General features: G+C 36.0%; 1 protein-coding gene across 6 annotated transcripts in view; it reads left to right on the top strand.

Annotated features, from left to right (window-relative positions):
* Nucleotides 1-860: 860 nt before the first annotated feature.
* RTTN (rotatin) overlaps nt 861-19,172 on the top strand; it is an 83,522-nt gene continuing 65,210 nt past the window's right edge. For 3 of the 6 annotated variants that reach the window (XR_005263470.2, XM_038174955.2, XM_072034809.1), the window contains exons 1-10: nt 861-1,117; nt 1,296-1,483; nt 2,066-2,261; nt 3,527-3,616; nt 5,652-5,730; nt 7,005-7,119; nt 7,645-7,795; nt 8,938-9,103; nt 11,502-11,683; nt 16,622-16,737. Coding sequence is in view for 5 of the 6 variants with exons in the window: in XM_038174955.2 (XP_038030883.2) it covers nt 1,087-1,117; nt 1,296-1,483; nt 2,066-2,261; nt 3,527-3,616; nt 5,652-5,730; nt 7,005-7,119; nt 7,645-7,795; nt 8,938-9,103; nt 11,502-11,683; nt 16,622-16,737 (1,314 nt within the window). In the remaining variant the exon portion in view is untranslated. Of the gene's footprint in view, nt 1,118-1,295; nt 1,484-2,065; nt 2,262-3,526; nt 3,617-5,651; nt 5,731-7,004; nt 7,120-7,644; nt 7,796-8,937; nt 9,104-10,503; nt 10,564-11,501; nt 11,684-16,621; nt 16,738-19,172 lie in introns of those variants that run through there. The other 3 variants (XM_038174953.2, XM_027451906.3, XM_072034810.1) reach the window with 3 other exon arrangements.

Here is a 19,172-nt window from a genome sequence, read left to right as displayed (position 1 = left end):
AAGATGAAATAAACATTTTAAAAAAGGCCCTCCTGATCCACCCACTAGTTCATCCTATTTGCTTTACATGAGTCACCAAGGGCTATTTCCAGAGCATTGCCAGTTACATCAAAGAAACACTGGCAAGTACTCAGTTATTACTATAAACATAAATCATTCGCTGGCTTCCAACCCGGCCGGGGTCATGAGGGCACTACAGGATGAAAAACAGACCCTCAGACCCTTTCCTGATTAACTCCATATTTGGCCTTAGACCAAAAAAAAAAAAAAAAAAAAAAAAAGAAGATGTTGAAAACATGCATCAGAGAATGATACCGGAGCTGAAGATATGAAGAACTGTCATCCTAGAGTTATGGACAGGGCCACAAGCTGTCTTTTTAGACTTATTTTCAAGCTACAAGCAGAACAAACACCAATGTGGCAGCTCCTTTCTGGGCAGAGTGGTGATCATTATTGAAACGTGTGCATTACAGTGCTGCTAGATGGGTAGCTGGTTGGGTTTGTTTTGCGTTTGGGTTGGGTTTGGGCGGGTTTGGGTGGGTTGTTTTGGTTTGGTTTTGGTTTGGGTTGGTTTGGGCAGACTGACCCGCAGCAGCACCACTGCGCAAACAGAGTGCTGCTGGTTGAGCCAGGAGGTAAACACACATTTTTTAATTGCGCAGTTGGGCTTCTGCACTGCACGGGGTACTGACGGGACGGCCTTGCGCTGCCAAGGCCCGGGTGACCAACAGCAAACTGGCTGCAGAAATTAAACGATGAAACGGAACCCGCCACAGGGCCCAGGCTGGGCGGGGCCATGTCAGCGCTCAGCCCCGGCCGCACCGCCCCTCCCCGCCGGTGAGACCGCCCACGCGCAGAGCCCCATGGGAGTTGTAGTTATTTCCACTCCCGCCGGACCGCTCGGGGCCTTTCCTGTACGGGCGTGCGCGGGGAGCGCCCTGCTCCCAAGGTGCTCCGCGACGGAGCCGGGGTAGTGAAGCGAAGGGGACTACGTTTCCCGAGGTGCCCCGCGGGCGGCGCTGGCCGGGCGCGGCGGGGCGGTTGGCGGAACCGGCGCGGCGGTTGAATTGCGGCGGCAGGAGCGCCATGGAGCTGGCGGCGCTCGTCAGGAAGCTGGGTAACGGCTGGCGGCACCCTCCTTCCTCCTCTCCTTCCCCCTCTCCTTCCCCCTCTGTCCGTCCCGTCGCGGTACCGGGCCGCCGCGCTTCTCGCCCCTCTCCCGTGGCGTTGTTTTTGTCTGAACGAGGAGTTGTCCGGTAATCTTAACTCGGTTTTGTCCCGTTGGGGGCGGGCAGGTCACGAGCTGGCGGAGATTCGAGAACGCGCTCTGAGGAATATCCTGCTGAAACTGGATCACAACTTGATTTCCTACGCCGATCTAGTCCAGGAGAAGGTGCTTTTCCTTAACCTGCTGGAGTGGTTCAATTTTCCGGTAGTGCCAATGAAAGAGGAAGTGCTGAATTTTGTGAGCGGTTTGATCAAGGTACGACTAACTTGCCTTTATCCTTAAACTACGTCTTTGGGGTGCTAAACAAAACTGTACGCTATGTGGTTTTGTAGCTCCTGGTAATGAGATTCTACACTGTCTTTTACAAAGTAGGGAAAAAAGAAACATTCTATCATTCTATGTAAACGTAAATGGAAACCGTTTGAGTGGCTTGCTATGCAATTGGTTGGAGGGGTAGCTGGAAAAATGATTATTTACTGTCTTTCTGCTTTAGTTCTTCTTCACTTTCCCATTTAGTGTTTTAATTTCTTCTTGCACTTGCACTGTTCCCGAGAAGTGAAGATTTGAGCAGGATTACTACTTATTCTTAAAAGGTTGAGAGAACCTTGCTTGAATTTTACAAATTTCAGCCAATGAGAATGTTTTAATCACTAAACAGCAACTATACAGAAGAAATGAAAAAGCATATCCTTGATACTAGTGAAAGGTCTACAAAACCCCAAAACAAATAAAGGGCAAACCAAACTTAAGTGTTGTTTATAACTCCTTTTTTCCCTTCCTTTCTCAGAAGTCCTTAAGATTCTTCTAGCTAACTGTCGATTATTTGTCCTAATGTAGCATCCAGCTGCTGCCCAGAAGATGATTGGAATTGGTGCTGTGGAGTTCTTCTCTCAGCTTCGTGCTGATGTTGAACCAAACTTGCAAGCTATAATTGATGGGATTGTGGATGGACTGTTCTTACTTCCTGCTGAAATTCCTAGTTATTTATCACGAGATTATCAGGCTCAGGCTCAGTCTTCAGTAGATCAACAAGGTAAACTATATATTTGGGAGCGTGACTTATATAGAATGAAAATAAAGTAAATGAACAGCTTCTAGGTTTTGAAATGTGGGCATTTTGAGGTGTAGTTGATGAATGTATTCTTGGGAATTGAGTGAAGTCAATGATTATGCCAGAAAAAGTATGACCTTAACTTAATCATGTAATGCCTTTAATGGAATTATCTGCACAAGAAAAGCCCTGTTTGTAATCAGACGTTCTGTCCAGTTTCACAGTGTGTATTAACTTATAATTTGAAAGAGGCGTGACACAGGAGTAACTTCCAAAGATTGCTTTATGGTAGCGAGCGTAGCAACTTTTTGAACAAAACTATAATTAAGCTGGCATGCTTTGCTACATTTCTTTGCATAGCGGACTTTAGCTCTGGGAGGAATAAAAAAAAATACAAGCAGTAAATTACCCTAGTAGAAGTTTTTATTTTAAAACTGCTAAGGCCTTACATAATCCTCCAGCATCTGTGGGAAAACCACAGATGTTATACTGTACAGTAGTAATGGCCACAATTCTGTCACACTGTGCAATCTCAGAGATAAAAGTAGCTTTTCTGTTGTTTTTGCAACCTGTCCAATGCTCAGAATTTCAATTTGCCAGAACAATCTGATAGCTGTTCATTGATTTATTTTTTAATTTTTTTATTTTCTCCTCCCTGTGTCCCAATAAAAGTTCAGCAAGATTTTCATCTAAAATCCCTGGTGTATGGGGAATAATGTAATATATGCATTCTTAAAATATATTTATTTGGAACTCCCTAATTGAAATATAACACACATTTCCTTCTTATACTGTAAATTGCATATGTGAGTGATCAAATAGGTTCCAGATAGGTTGCTTTTGATGTTACATACCTTGTGTAGATTTTGTAACGTAGTTTGCATATTGATTGCACCTATTAAATATTAATATGCATATTATATACAGGGGACACAACATTGCAGCTGACTTGAAAAAGTAGCAGTATGGAGACATTTTCGATTATAAAAGTTGCTTTTATAAATAAATAACTACAAATAGCATCTTAGCTGCTATTTCTCCCTCAGTATGCAAGGTAGTGTAAAAAAAGAAAGGGGGGGGGAAATTAAGACATGATTACAGTTTTGTTTTCTTTGCTTTCCCAAGTTCGTTTTAAATCACTTTCAATTGTAGGATGAAAAGGAGGCAGTTCAGGTAAAGCAATAAAGATAAATTAACTTTTGCTCTCTTTTTTTTTTTTTAATTAATTTACCCTTTATTTGTTGTAGTTCCACCTCAAGAGGAATTATTCACTGGATATTTTTGTCAAGATAGAAGCACTATGCCACGGTTAGAAATACCTCTCAAAAGAACACATGGTATGTATATTAATTACAGAAAGTATGTATATAATTGCAGAAAGTCCATAGAGGTGTTCTATAGATTGAATTTCAATTTCAAATATTAATATTGGTTATTCGTTTTCCTGTTTTTTAGGTGCTTTAGAAATCTTTACCTTATACCTAAATAAAAAAGTGTTAGTTTTATTTATTGTCAGTAAAATATGAAAATAATATTGACAAACACAGACAAGTATTACTTTGACAAGTCTTTGCCTGCACCAATATGCTAGTGGCAATTCCCATAATTAACATATCATACAGTGCTGAGAAGTAGATTTTAAAACCTGACTTTGTAGTTACTGTATATTATACACTAGATTACTTTTTAGCAATGCATTATCTATCTTTAGAATTGTGGAATAACTTCTATGAACTTAAAGTACGTTAAAAGTTACGTAGTGTTATAATTTAGTAACAACTAGAATTTCTTCTGCCTTAAAAGTAAAAGCATGAGGTCAATTTCCCGCTTTTAGAGATTATGCAAGTATTCTTTAGCAGCAGAACAAAATTATAACTTGACTGGAAGCATGATGTGGTCGATCAAGTACTCTTTCACTAATAATGTGTTTTCCATTTGCTAAAACCTATTTCAATAATCTTAAAGCACTAGAATGGCTCAGGTTGTAAACGACCTTAAAGATGATCTAATTCCAAGCCCCCTGCTGTGGGCAGGGACACCTCGCACTAGATCAGGTTGCTCCAACCCCTATCCAACCTGGCCTTGAACACTTGAACATGGATGGGGCATCCATGGCTTTTCTGGGTAACCTCTTCCAGTGTTTCACCATGCTCTGCGTGAAGAATTTCCTCCTAACATCTAATCAATCTAATCAAAATCACCCATCTTTTAGTTTAAAAACATTCCCCCTTGTCATGTCATTGTCTGACTGAGTAAAAAGTCACTCTCCGTCTTTTCTATAAGCTCCCTTTAAATACTGAAAAGCTGTAATGAGGTCTCCTTGGAGCCTTCTACAGCCTAAACATCCCCAGTCCTTTTCATAGGAGAGGTGTTCCAGCCCATCTTTGTGGCCCTCCTCTGGACCCACTCTAACATCTTCACATCATTCTGGATGCAGTATTCCAGGTGGGGCCTCTCAAGAGCAGAGCAGAGGGGCACAACCCTTGACCTGCTGGCCATCCCTCTGTTGATGCAGCTCAGGATGCAGTTGGCCTTCTGGGCTGCAAGCACACACTGCTCTAAATGAGTTCTTCTCCCAGGCTGTACTAATGTCTGGGATTGCCCTGAGCCAGATGCAGCACCTCACATTTAGACTTATGGAACCTCATTAAGTTCTTATGGGCCCACTTTGCAAGCTTGTCCGGGTCCCTTACGATGGCATCCCTTCCTTCTGTTGAATCAACTGTACCACTCAGCTTGGTATCATCTACAAACTTGCTGAAGGTGCACTTGATCCTAACTGTCTGTGTCATTGATGAAGTTGTTAGATGGCACTGGTCCCAAGACAGACCGCTGAGGGACACCACTTGTCACCAGCCTCCATCTGGACATGGAGCCATTGACCACACCTCTCTGGGTGTGACCTTCAAGCCAACTCCTTATCCACTGAATAGTTCACCCATAAAATCCATATCTCTTCAATTTTGGAGATCAGTATGTTGTGTGGGACCGTGTCAGAAGCCTTGCAGAAGTCCAGGTAGATGACATTAGTTGGTCTTCCCTTGTCAACTTGCTGCAGTCACTGCATCATAGAAGGCCACCAGATTGGTCAGGTACAACTTGCCCTTAATAATCACATTTCATTGTGATTTGGCCTTTATTCTTTGATATTGCTGAAAACTCATCAGTAGTGCTTCATTTTCTTTTTTAAATGTATATTTAGTAAAAGGAATTTTTTTTCAGATCTCATATAGAGTATCATATTTGATAGTTATACCCTAGTACACTCTACTCATATAGAGTATCATATCATATTTGGCTGCTATAGAAATATACAGTTTAATATTTCTATAAAATATGCTCTAAAATACCTGCTTTTTTCATTTTATTCAGCAAAATGCTTGAAATTTTCCACTTTTCCTTGGCTAACTCTTACTTCAACTGATAGACACATTCTTTCATCAAATGAAAGGTACAGTAATAGAAGCATTGTGTTGTTTTGTTTTTGTTTTTAATTGTTTTTTGGGGGTTCTAAACTTCTTTCCTTCTGTCATTAGGCTGTTCCTGTAAATAACCAATGAGTTAATCTTTGATAAATAGTTGTAAATACGACACTGAAGTTTAGCAGAGCAGATAAACAAGGAGTTGTAACAGGGCAGGATTCTTCCTAATGCCTGTATCAATTCTTAGTGTTTAATTCGGTGTACGTTTTTTGTTCATGTTGGTTCCGTTTTCTAAATTTGTCAAGTGAGTCAAATACATCATTCGGTTAATTTTAGAAGATGCTGGAACAAAATCTTTATTTTATCACTGTTTTCCAACACCCCCCCCCCCCCGCCACTTGATAGAGGAAAAACTTTTGTTGCAGTGCCTTATTCAAGCAAGGCACTCAGATCTTCTTTCTGCACTGGTATTTTTTTCTTCATATAGAAAACTAATGTCTGAAGTGGCCCAAAGAAGTTTTTCCCAAGGAAAGCTGGGATTCCTTGTGGGATAGATTTGCTGGCATAGCCAGCAATGCATTGTGATGAACTAGATTATTTAGCAAGTCTGGTTAATTGTAAGGTTTCTTGTAACAGATTTTTGCTTTTTTTTCCTTTCAAAAGATTTCTGAAGTTGGAAAATCTTTTTAACTTTTCATCTGCTTTATGTAGAAAGTGTAGTGTAGGAAAAAAATTAGATCCTTGGAACAGGACATTTGAAATTTTAATGGTGGTTTTAAAAACAGTAAAAATAGAAAAAACAAAAACTGAAGTAGAACATCCAAAAGGCTCTTTTATTTACTGTAATACTTTTTAGCTAATAGCTACTAAATTTGTTACTTTATATAACTTCCCACATATATAATTTGAGTGCTTCATAGTTCTACATGAACCTTACTAACCGAAGAAGCTTGGTAAGTGTTAGACTGCTTGCTATATACCACTGAGATAATCACTAGCTTCACAGGGAATTACCAGTCTTTCTTATTTTAATTTCAAATTCAGAATCAATACGGTTATTTCTCTTCTGGGAACTTAATTTTATATGACAGCTGGAATTGAGTTTTTCCTTTATTGTGTACACAATTAGTGTAGCTAAGGAATAACTCAAGTTTAAAAAAAAAAATTGCAAGACAGTAGAATTACAACTGTTTTTTTGGTTCTTCAGTGTTGTGATTATAACTTTCTTGTAGAGAGTTGTTCAAGCTAATGATTACTGTTTTCTTGTTTTTGATGTACATTTAAACACAAAATGCATTTTTAGCTCTTTGAGAAGTAGCAACCAAAGTTTAATTTGGAGTACTTGTGAGCTTCTTCAGGATGTGATTATGCAAGATTTTCCTGCTGAGATCTTCCTTCAAAGACCAAAGATTGTTCAGGCAAGAACTAACATCAAGTTTACTGATTTTGTTTTGTTATGGAATCAGTTTTGTCAAGTAAGAAATGATGTAAATGCTACAACTTGTTTCTTAGCAGAAATCCCTTTAAGTCAAACTCTAGATGCACTGAAACAGTGACGTTAGCTCTATATCATGTATGTATTAGATCTAATTATTTTGTTGTAATCATGTATATTATTAATCAGTAATGAAGTGTGTTGTGAAGTAATACTTCATTTCATCTGGGTAAGGCAAAATTGCGTTCCTGGAATACACACACCATCCAAGGGCATCATGAAAGCAGTAGTTTAATTGGAAATAAAATAATGAGAAACTCAGTTTTTCTTTGAGACTGATAGCCTTGTATTCAGTGAGAAAACAGTACTTAAGTCTATTTATTCATTACTATGATTTTTACTTAGAGACATTTTTGAACTGTATTTAGTGCAAGGTTCTTTCTATCCTGACTGCTCATGAAAGTGCATTAATATTGAGCTACCAGTGTTAATGGTTTTATATTTGCAGAGCCTTTTATCTCTGCTAAACCTGGCTTTTGGAGGAGATGGAAGGCATCGGTTAGCTTTGCAGGCCGTGTCTTGCCTGCAACAGTTGTGCATCTTCTTAAGAAGCAGACTTAACTTTCACAGAGATCCAAGTTTTTTTTCCACTGAGCAAGGTAGGTATTTTTATATAGTTTAAATAATATTGCCTTTTTCTTAAAGGTAAGAATGTCTAATATTATTAAAAAAAAATAAAAGCACTACTTTATAGTGAACGGAATCTTGTGAAACTGTTTTGCTAAGTGATGATGTTCAGTACTATTTATGTTAGTAAACGTTTCTTGAGTACTTGCATTATTTAAGAATACTTATTTTTCAATATTAAACATTTTCAAATTAAATGTATTATTTGAATAATTTCCTATGATATTCCATGTATCAACTTTTTTCAGTAGACAACTATTCTTAGGTTAGCAGGAGAGGGGTTTACAAATAAACCTAAATGAAATCTGTAAAATAAAAGTGGGCAGTTCTTGAGTCTCAGAAAAGTTTTTGAGTTATTAGTGCTTAACAGTTTACTTACAAATTGCTTGAAACTTGGTAACTTCTTTGTATTCTGATGTCTGAGAACAATTCAATCGTTGTTTAAAATTTTACAGTTGTTATGGCGATGTTTTCAGGGCTTAAATTTTGTAGATTTAATGACGTAGACTAGTTGTAATGATTTTCTTATTTCCATTTAGTCAGCTGGATTTAATCAACAAATGTCAGTCTGGTTCTCTTCATAAAATTGCCAATATACTTGGTCTCTTAATCTCTTAATCTATTGGCTGTTTCTTTACTAATTACATTATAACATCAGCAAATCCAATAGCCTTAGTCAGAGACTGTGTTTGTATTTTGGTCGGTTATGACGTAAATCTTGTTGGCTCTTTTTTTGATATGTTTTAGTATCTGTAACTCAGTGTCTTTATGCTTGACTTGAAATACTTGACCACATCCAGTGCAACATTAATTTGAAGCTTATGTAGCTTAAAAAATATAATTCTCCATTGTGCAGTTCTAAGACTAAAACAATTACCAAAATATGGTATGAAATTATTCCAGTGGTTTTTTTTTTTTAATATTCAAAATTTATTATTAATAAATTAACACCGTAGTTTTCATTGTTTTGATGCTTTCCAGTGTTAGGCCATCCTAGCTTGCCAAACTTGTAGTTTTTCATATGCTACCTTAGTCAAGTAATGGTAAAAGTAATTATATAGTATTGTTAAGAGTAATAGATTTCATTAATGGATAATATACAACTTTTATAAAGGCACAGCTTCACAGAATTCATCTATATCTTATTGTCAAGAAGCAAGAGGTCCTCCTCGTTCTCAGAATCCATCACCTGGAAGTAGTAGTCCTCGGCCATCTGTGATTGGAAGGACAGTTCAGCGTCCTAGAGGAGATGGTCAAGATTGGGATGCAGCGTCTTCTAGGTGAATAAAATAGGAAATAAAGTTATACTTCAATTAATATTATTAATAGAGAATTATGGCATCAACTCCTTTGCAGTGTGTGGGATTATGTGAGTTTTGTTAACCAGCTAAAATTCAAACCATGTTTATGGAAAGTAATCAAATGGCACAAAAAATCAAACAGTTCTTTAAATAGTGTTGAGAATACTTGAGATCAGTCTTACCTGCCATATTCTGTACCCAACCAATACTTTTAACAAATCTAAGTATTATTATTATGCTGTTTGCGTGTGTATTATTGAAAGACAAATAAATGTTTATTCAGGGTTAAGTCAGGGTTTTTTATTTTTTGTTTGGCAGATGACCCTAGGTTCTTAAAAACTGAATGGCCATCACATAGGTAACAGTGTAAAGTATTGCCAAAAATACTGTGCTGTATAAAGATTTTCAATAAACTCTTTAAACCTTGGTGCTAAAGCTGACAACAGATTTCAGGTGTACATCTTCTAAAAATGCAGCTTCAATTTGAAATTCCAAATTCACTGCATGTCCTCAACATGTTGAGATTGTTGTTTGTGTGTGGATGTTACTTATCTTGATACAATGTACTTAAAGCTACCAGTCCAGAATCACCATCTTATTTACTGCATAACATTTGGGAACTTAAAAGGTCTTACAAATCTTTACCATGTGCTCATTTGTAGTTCTTTTGAGTCTTTATGGCATATTGTCTTAATGATTGAGTTATGTGTATATGTGTTTTGAGAGTGAGTCGTTATGGTAAAAGGTTTTTTTTACTCACATTACATCTAATATATTCAGGTTTTGCTATGTATGTGTCACTATAAATGACTTCTGGGTTTTAGGCATTCTAGGAGCTGGCTATTTTTCTGAGATGAACAGTTAACAGTTCAGTATGTTGGAGCATATTGTGCAAGAGACGGTGATGGCTCTGGCTATGAGTGTAGTAAGGGAATTTGCATAAAAGATAATGACAATGATGAGGCATCTATGAAATAGAGGGTGAGATAGTGATAATTTGTTAAAAGTATAAGGCCATACTGAGAGCTGTTCATGAAGGTACACTTCTCTTCATGCATCCTTTCTGGCCCTGAATCATATTTGTTATGATTTGTTTGTTTGTTTGATTATAATGTAACTCAGAAGTAAGGTAAAGAAAAATGTAGCATTGAATAGAAAATATATTTAAGGAGCCAATGAAACAGAAATTACTATAATGTTGCTTTGACATTCTTGATTTTAATATGGAAGAGCAATTGTTAATGAATCTTATTCTTTTGAGCATAATATGTAATATATAAACTGTTTGTTCTTTGCAGTTCTATAAATAACTCTTTTTTCCTTATTCTTGAATCTTGAGACTCTTCAATCTGTCTGTTTGTCTATTTCAAATTCTGCCTGGAAACTTAACCTTTCCTCTTCTGAATTGTTTTTGATTGATACCTCTTCCTTACCCTCTGGTAAGTGCAGTCAGAACCACTAAGTATTATTGAACTCTCCTATTTCACTTGTAGTCTTCTATCATCCTCTTAATCTTAGCTTTTAAACTCTTAGTTACTGTGCTTGAGATTTTTTTTTTTGTTAGGTAGACAAAATAGCACAGTAATACCACAATTCAGTTTCTTCAGGTTGTTTAACAGCAACAGGAAAAAAAAAAACTATAAAAGTCATGCAAGTTGTTAAAGCAATTCAAATGTTGTTTACTATGCTAGTTAGATTAATTCAGAATTACGTTAATTATAATGCAGCCAACAGAATTAAATTCCTTCTGAAAGCACCTGGAAAGTGAAGCTATGAACTATATATTTTTATGTAGTTAAGACATGTATGTATATAAAGCTTTTATTTTAATATATACTTGGTTGCACTTTTGGGGGAAGGTAATATTTTCTGTTTAACGGTGGACAGAGAAAGCCCTACAGTCTGTAATAAAGTCTGTAACGTTTTCTAAGGGTTCTGTGGCTAGCTGCATAGAATGGTTTTAATGTAGTTGGTATAATTTGAGTTGAAATTTGATTTAATGTGGCCTTGCTTCAAGCATCTGTTAGACTTTCTTCATAAAAAAAAAAAGCTTCAAATCAACTGATTTTTCTCTTGCAATATTGTATCTCTTCATTGCATGTGATTTTTTTGAGTATACACTTATAAGTGTGAAAATGACTGCTAAAACAGTAGGCATTCACTTGTGATCCTACTAGTTATGATTTAAAAAAATATATAAATCATACAAGAAAATCTCCAGCTCCCTGCAGCACTGGTGAGTATCAGAAAAGATTGGGAAGGAGGGGGATGCAAGACGTTAAAATACTTCGTCATCTTTTATGTATATACGGATTTTCTTTGCAAGACTTAACGTATCTCTGTTTATCTTTTGTTTGTTTTTCTTTATTGTTTTAAGTGGAAACAGTACTCAAGCAAATGCAAACTCGAGAATCTCTCTGCATTCTCCACTTGATGTGCGACATATTGGCCTGCCAGATACTGAGAATGAAGACACTTTAGAATTGCAGATGAAGCAGCTTAGCCTTCCTCAGTTCTGTGTTTCAGTCTTGGAAAACGCTATACCTCTTCTAAGAACAGGTGAGAAAATTCTGAATGAAATACTTCACTGGAGATTTTTGTTCAGATCATAAAGGTTCAATCTTCTGTTTGATTTACAGACTTGCGGAAGTTTTAGGTGCCTTAGGGACAGTGAGGAGTGGTAGGATTAAGTGTGTGTGTGTGAGGGGAAAAATGGCATGGTGAAATAGAACATCACTCAGGAAGAAGGAAAAAAAGCTTACCAAAATGTGTCCCAATCTCTTTGAGCATGTATTTTTTTCTCATGTTCAAGAATTAATAAACAGATTCGGGAAAAAATGTTTGTTTTTATTATGTATGAAGTAAGAAACACAAGTAAAGATGGTCTAATTGCAACTAATGATTTTTATTTCACCTTAATTCTAAATTGCAAAATCTTTTGTTAGTGTTTTTGTTCTTAGGTTGTCTAAAATGGTATTTATTTGTAGAACAATTCAAAATAGATATTGGTAGAAGAGGTAAGGTTTTCAAATATAGGAGCTGGAAATATGTTTCCAGCTATTTCCATATTGATTTGTGATTGATTAGAATACTAAGTGTTTGTGTTCTTTTTTTTTTCTAGTAGTATGCCTGTCACAGTTTCCTGAGCTGGAATATGAGGATTTAATTAAAAAAAATAAAATATGTATGAATCTTATACTTTTATTCAGTGTTTTTTTTTAATATTCTTTATAACTTTTTATGACTTCCTCTTTTATCACAAAATACTCTTAGTGTATTTGATAGTAACATCAGCATTCATCTATGTCACTAGGAAAGTTTATTCAATCCATTTTTTTGGTAATAAAGCAAACTCACATTAATAAGAGCTTTGCTTTTTCCTTTTAGGATAGTGATATTACATAAAAATACTAACGCTTCAGAAGCACATTCTTGACTTCTGGCATCATTTATTATGTAGAAAATTTTATTTACCATCTTTTCCATTTCTGACATGTCACTTCAAATCTATGGAGTTAAAATATAGTGAGTTTTTTCCATCATTGAGGAGTGTTTGTTTAAAGTTTCTTTGCAGCTTATCATAGAACTAAAATTCATTTTCAGATGAATTTGGCCATTTCTCTTGCTCTCTTTTTTCTAAACTTCTACTTAGTCTAATAGATCATATTTCTTCCTTCTTCCACTGTGCTGTAATGAGACAGAGATAAGAAAACCAATATTTTTATCTAGTTCCCATTGATCTGAAACCCTGTGATGTGAGTGCACACTGTGACATTGTAAGACAGTCACTGTCTTACAGCGCTGTAACGCACTGTTCCTCATATAATGGTGTTTTCTGAATTGCTTTTTCAGTAAAATGAACAGGAACCTTTACTAGCATTATTATTACTTTAAAATAAATATCCTTTTTCTTCCAACTAGTTAAGTTACTAGGTACGGGAAAATCAATAACTCTACTGTAAAATTCACTTATTTATATTTTACGGTGTAACATACCTTTTGGTTAAGCTCAAATTCTGTTCCTTGTAGAGATGCTCTCTGGAACTTTTATTTTGTTGTGCTGACCTGGTTTGTTATGTAAAGTTGTTTCAGAAATCGATAGTTGTGTTTTTTCTTTTTGGTTGTTTTTTTTTTGTTTTGGGTTTTGTGGTGTTTTTTTTTTTGTTACCATATTTGTCTGAAGTTCAGTGGTTTAAAGTCAGTGCTAATACAGAATGTCTTAATGACAATTATTTAAATCTGAACATATCCGTCTTACTCTGCGTTTCATAATAATGAACTCTTATGATTCCCCCAGGTGTTGAAAAATGAATATCTTGCAAATGTACTCATGTAAGAGTATGGTGCAATGGTCTTAGAATCATAGAATCTTAGAATCGTAGAATATCCATGGAAGGGACCCATAGGGATCGTCAAGTCCAACTCCTGGCACCGCACAGGTCTACCCAAAAGTTTAGACCATGTGACTAAGTGGACAGATATGTTTAAAAAGTAAAACAAATAGATATTTGAACACCTTATTGCTTCCTTATTCAGCTAGTTTGGCTTGTAAGATCAAACTCTTTAATGTGATTTTGGTCCAGCTCTGTAGGTGCAAATGTGCTCTTACAAGCCTGGTTTAGACACAAAACTATGTGTTTCAGAGTTGGGTTTGGAGAACACCTGTTACTTAATTTCAAATTCCTTTTCTTTGCCAATATTGTAGCAATTTAAAGGTTCTCATTATTGCTTCCCAGTTTCACTGATATGTAACATAAGGTGATGGAGATAATTCTATTTTAGATGGAGGTAATTGAGATGGAGATAGTTCTATTTTAGAACTAGATTCCTCTCCTTGACTGAAGTCCCATCCTGTGGATCCACCACTATCACGTCAGCTGTCTTGTCATGCTAACCTCATACATAGGTAAAGATTGAGAGAGTTTAGTCTCTTGACATAGACATATGTTTGTTTTTTGTCTGCCTGTAATTAAAATGAGTAACAGCAATAGTGATGATCTGTATGAAGAATTGTAATACAGACAGTTCAGAACAACTGGATATGATAGTTGTGCATGTATGTCAATTCATGCTGCTGGCCCACTTTGATATCTGAGTACCTGTGCTATCTGCAGTTCCTGTGGGTTTGCCTCCATGTAATACACTTACATCTTTCCTTGTGATAGTTTCTAAACAGTGTTGCAGTACTTCAGTTTACATTTCATTTAATATTTGTGAATTTTGTAGATCTGAAGGTAACAATTTGCTAAACTAGTCAGCTTGTGTAGCAGTAAAAAGTTGTTTTAACTTTTTTTTTTTTGCTGTCAGGTTACTTATATATTCTTTAGTGTGGTCTTCAGCAGAAATACTAATATTTCTGTATTAAAATACTAATAATACATGGAGAATGGAAGCTACGTTTCATGTGATTAGCTATTGTATTATTTGCTTTTGAAATCAGATTCATAACTGTGTTGTATATGGATAAGGAGATTATACCAATATAGACAGGTTATCTCAGCAATCTGCCTAGCGGGAAGGCCATAGTCAGCTGAATTAACAATTCAGTATCTTTGTATATGTATGAATATATTTGTCATATTCTTCTGGAGGTAGAGTTTCTTATATTAAAGTGTTCCAAAAATATTAATCATGCTAAATGATTCTGAAAAAACAGAATATTGACTTTGTCCCATTCATTGGTTCTGCCAACTCATTCTTATGCAGTCCTGAGTTTGTACTAGCCTATGAAGTAGAAACAGTAGAACAACATTTTTGTTAATTAAGATATTTCTGTTACTGCTTATGAAGTACTTTCCTTATCAGGTGTCACTGCAGTCTGGTATGAACCAGTCAGTACTTGATTGGGAAAACTGCTTTAACGTTATTTGCTATCAAGATAATTATATATTCTTCACTGTAGTCTTCGAGGGTGGTATCCAGCTACAGAATAGATTTTGTGCGTGGAAGTTGTTTCCTGCATTATTGCAAGTGTAATGTTTAGCTTTTAACTTCAAAATTTTCTGAAACTATAGCTCAAATTAAAAGCACCCTTATTTAATACTTGCATTATAATAGTAATTTTTTATTGTTCCTAGTGATTTACGAAGTCACCTTTCAACTGCCTTAGACACAAGTAATTTGATTAAGAATTTGCAAAATAATGAAGAGAGGACAAAAGTTATCAGGCATATACTTCTCAAATTGGTAATATTTCCTTAAAATGAATGGAATACAGCACTTCTGTTAGATTGGAAAAAGCAAGCCTTCAAAAAGGCCCTGTGCCCTTCCTGCCATATGCTCGCTCAAAGCAGAACACTTCAGCTGCAAATTGAATGAGCTTTCATCATTTTCCCTACATTACTGATGCACACATTTTCCCCCACCCCCACCCCCCCTTCAAGTATACCAACAAGGCTTCTGCAGTGTGTAAAATCTACAAAAGGTAGATAAACTATTTTGTTCTCTCCTTTATACACACTGTATCAAGCTATGGAGCTTGCTTTTTAATTTTTAAAACAGATCTTGAGGGATGCTAAGTCTTTATCATAGTTCAAAAATGAATTGGAAAATTCAGTGGTGTGTAGAATTCATCCATGCTTTTAAATAGAAACATACCATCAAGAAGTAACTAAGCCAACAGTTGAGATAAATCAAGTATTTGGGGGAAACTGTCACAGTATGGTTCTCTAGGATGCCAAACATCCTTGGCATCCTCTGTTATCTGAGGTTGAAAATACTTGGTTGAGCTCCAGATATTCTGCCTTGTTCTTTGTGAAACATCCTAGTCTTTCACTGCTTCTCCTCTAACATCTCATTATTTGTGGATCTTAGGGAGGGGTTGTATTTGTAGTTGTAAATATTTAAGCTTAGGTCGGGTTTCTTTGTAGTCCGATGTCCAAGCATAAAGCTGTACAAAGTATCAAAATCACTAATAGCTCAGAGTAGCCTTATTATTAAGAGATTCTGAGTCAGAAGGAGTAACAAAATATTAGGGAAAGGGGAGAAAATGTTATGGAGAAAAGTACAAGCAGATAAAGTGGTTATTCATCTGCCTTTCAAAAGAAGACCTCAAACAAAATAGTCTAGGAGGAAAACCATTCTGCTATACTGAAAATGCAGATTATCAGGCAATATATATTGAATATCTGTAACCCAGCTCTCTCGACGGATGTGGTGGTGGAAGTAAGTGACTATTCTGAACTTCATCAAAATCCAGTAACTGGATTTACAGCTGTAATAAAACATAAATTGTATTGCAGGATATAAGCAAATGCAGTGTGTTTTTTCATGGATATGGTTACTTTAATGTCTTCTATTGTGGTTTTGCCTAGTTGTTGTCTTCCATGTTTTTAGAGCTGTTGCTGGTTGAGGGTAGTTAGCATTAGCGTAACAGAAGTGTACAGGAAAACATTTCAAAATTTCAGGTTAAGAATAATCCCTTGTTCAACTTGCTGTTGTCTCAATGTCATGTGATTTTGCTTATATTTTAATTTATCCTCTCATTTGTATTCCTAGGCAGTAGGAGAGTGACAATGGAAGTTCTTGAGTTGCTTGTTGAAAACATGTACCTTATTGGTGATGCTATTTCTGAGAATGTTTGGGAAGATGAAAGCCTTTTTGGATTGGAACTGGTAAGACTTTCTTAGGCTTCAGTCAAACATATTTAATAGTCTGCTTTTGTAAGCTTTTGACATTTTCTGACATGATTAATATACATATCTAATGTTCTGCTGAGCTATCGTTTTGAAAAATCTTAAATAGTTTATTACTGGTTTTATCACTGGCACATTCTTTTTATTTTAAATGTAAGTTCTTTTACCAGAAGATACTGAAGTTTCACCTCAAGAAAATAAATCATGAGTTTTGTCTTGTAGTGAAAAGCTGTTAAGTAGCCTTTGAAACACATGTAAGAAATTATCTAAGGGAAAAGTACTGACTGAACATGTTGAAGAGCATTTTGATTTAAATGACAGGTTAAACTTTATTTACACCTTATAAACTATCTGTTTAAAAGTAGGGAGATAACTGTTTAGGTCCAAAACTGGAATTGTAAAGTATGTGGTGTCCACTTCTCACACAGGACTTAGAGATCTCTGCACAGATTTCAGCTATTCTAACTCTGTTGCTTTGCTGGAAAGAAAGGAGAAAACTGTTTGGCCCAAGAGAGATTCTAAGCATTATGGTGCTGATGGCTGAGCAATTTGAATTGCTGGAAAGACATACCTGAGCATAGTTGAGAATCATTATAGAGATGAAATATTAAATTAGTGATTAACAGGTGAAGTAGCTATGGTGAATTGCTCTCTTGAAGGTGTTGGAAAGCTGAAACATTAGCATGTCTTATTCATGTAGCAAGTTTATCAGAGACAAAGAGACTGAAACTTGTCTAAAAACTTGAGTTAATTGTCATCTTAATTAAATGACTTTAGCTGGAGTTCATGAAGATACCACTGAATATGAAACAATGGTATTGCAATAATTATTAAAATATTACTGGAGACTTACCTACTTGCTACTGTACAAATGATTATATATTAGCTATAGAACCTATCCAAGAATGAGAACTTTTTTCTTTGAATTAGTATATTGGTCTGTCAAAAATCTATTGTCATTAATTAACACCAAGTCGATACTGAAGATTTCTTGCACTAATCTAAGAAGTTTTGCTTGGGAAAGTCTGTAAAAGAACTGTGGTGGTTTCACACTGATGGCTAGCTAAATTCCACCTCACCAGTCTCTCCTTCCCCTTCCTCAGAGCAGAGAGAAAATATGAGGAAAAAAGGCTCATGGGTTGAGATGAGGAGTGATTTAATTAAAGGAAGCAAAAGGAGAAAATTATTCTCTACTTCCTGTCAGCAAGTGATATTCAGCAAGATGTCTGTCACATCTAGGGAAGTAAGGCCTTAATATGCATAGGGATTGCTCAGGAAGACAGATGCTTTCATAATGAGCGTCCCCAGCACAGTGTGACAAGCTGTAACTCTCTGGCATTGCCAGGATCAGGGCATGCTTCTTTCAAACATTCTATCGTTTTTTGGGGGGGTTCCACAGTTGTTTAGTAGTAAGGTTTAAAACCACTGAAGGAGACAGGTGACAGGTACTTGCCCATATCTTCACACGCCAATACCACACTGCCCATGCGGCATTGTTAATTGTTAAACCTTAGAAAAAAGCATCCTGAAGACTAGTATTGGTTACCCAAGGACATTCAAAATACTCAAAAGCTATTGTAGCTAGCCCACAAGGAGAGGAAGAGGAGGTACCATTCCTTATATCCTCTACCAAATGGCTCCCAGAGGAGAAAATGGAGAAAGTGTAGTTGTTAATATTCTCCAGGAGATAGCTCCTGAAGTACACAGGTGATAGCAGAGATAATCTAAGAGCTTAATATAATCTTTGTCTAGTTGTTACATGACACGAATTAGTATATTCAATTGCATACAAATCTGTCAAAGTATAGTAGAAATGATGAGCATCATCTCACATACGTTATATTGATTGCTGTTAGATGCCTGGAAACAAAAGTTGTTCTACTAACAAGCAAAAATCTGCAAATAAGCTTGGTAATTGTATGCAGTTATACCTATTTAAAACAAAACAAAAATATTTGCTGTTATATGGTGGTATAAGTTGATACCAAAGTTCTTCCACAGGTAGAGCTTTGAGATTTATTAGTAAAGTATTAGTTTGTTTAAACTTAACCTCAAAGAGGTGTAGTATCTACATTTATGATGCAGAACTGAACTGTGCAGTGCCATTCAAAAAAGCTAAATTTGATAGAACAATTTGATTAAAACAAACAAACAAAAAACAGCTCTTTATCTTTCATAGTGTTTAAGTAGAAGATGAGCAATTGTATGAAACAACTGTTAAGCTTACCTATGTGTTACTTAATAATATATCGAATAAGATATCTTTTACCAGAAATAGTGTTTATAGAATTGTTAGGTTTCAGTGCTTAGAAAACATTCTTTCTCTTTGTTTTGTATTAGCTCTAAGGGGAGGAGGTCATGTGTCTCCCTTCCAGGAAGCTTGAAAGCATTTCTTGCTGATTCTTGATGTTCCT

Source organism: Anas platyrhynchos, chromosome 2, assembly GCF_047663525.1.
Source record: "Anas platyrhynchos isolate ZD024472 breed Pekin duck chromosome 2, IASCAAS_PekinDuck_T2T, whole genome shotgun sequence".
Classification (NCBI taxonomy): Eukaryota; Metazoa; Chordata; class Aves; order Anseriformes; family Anatidae; genus Anas; species Anas platyrhynchos.
This window is presented reverse-complemented; position numbering and strand designations above follow the sequence as displayed.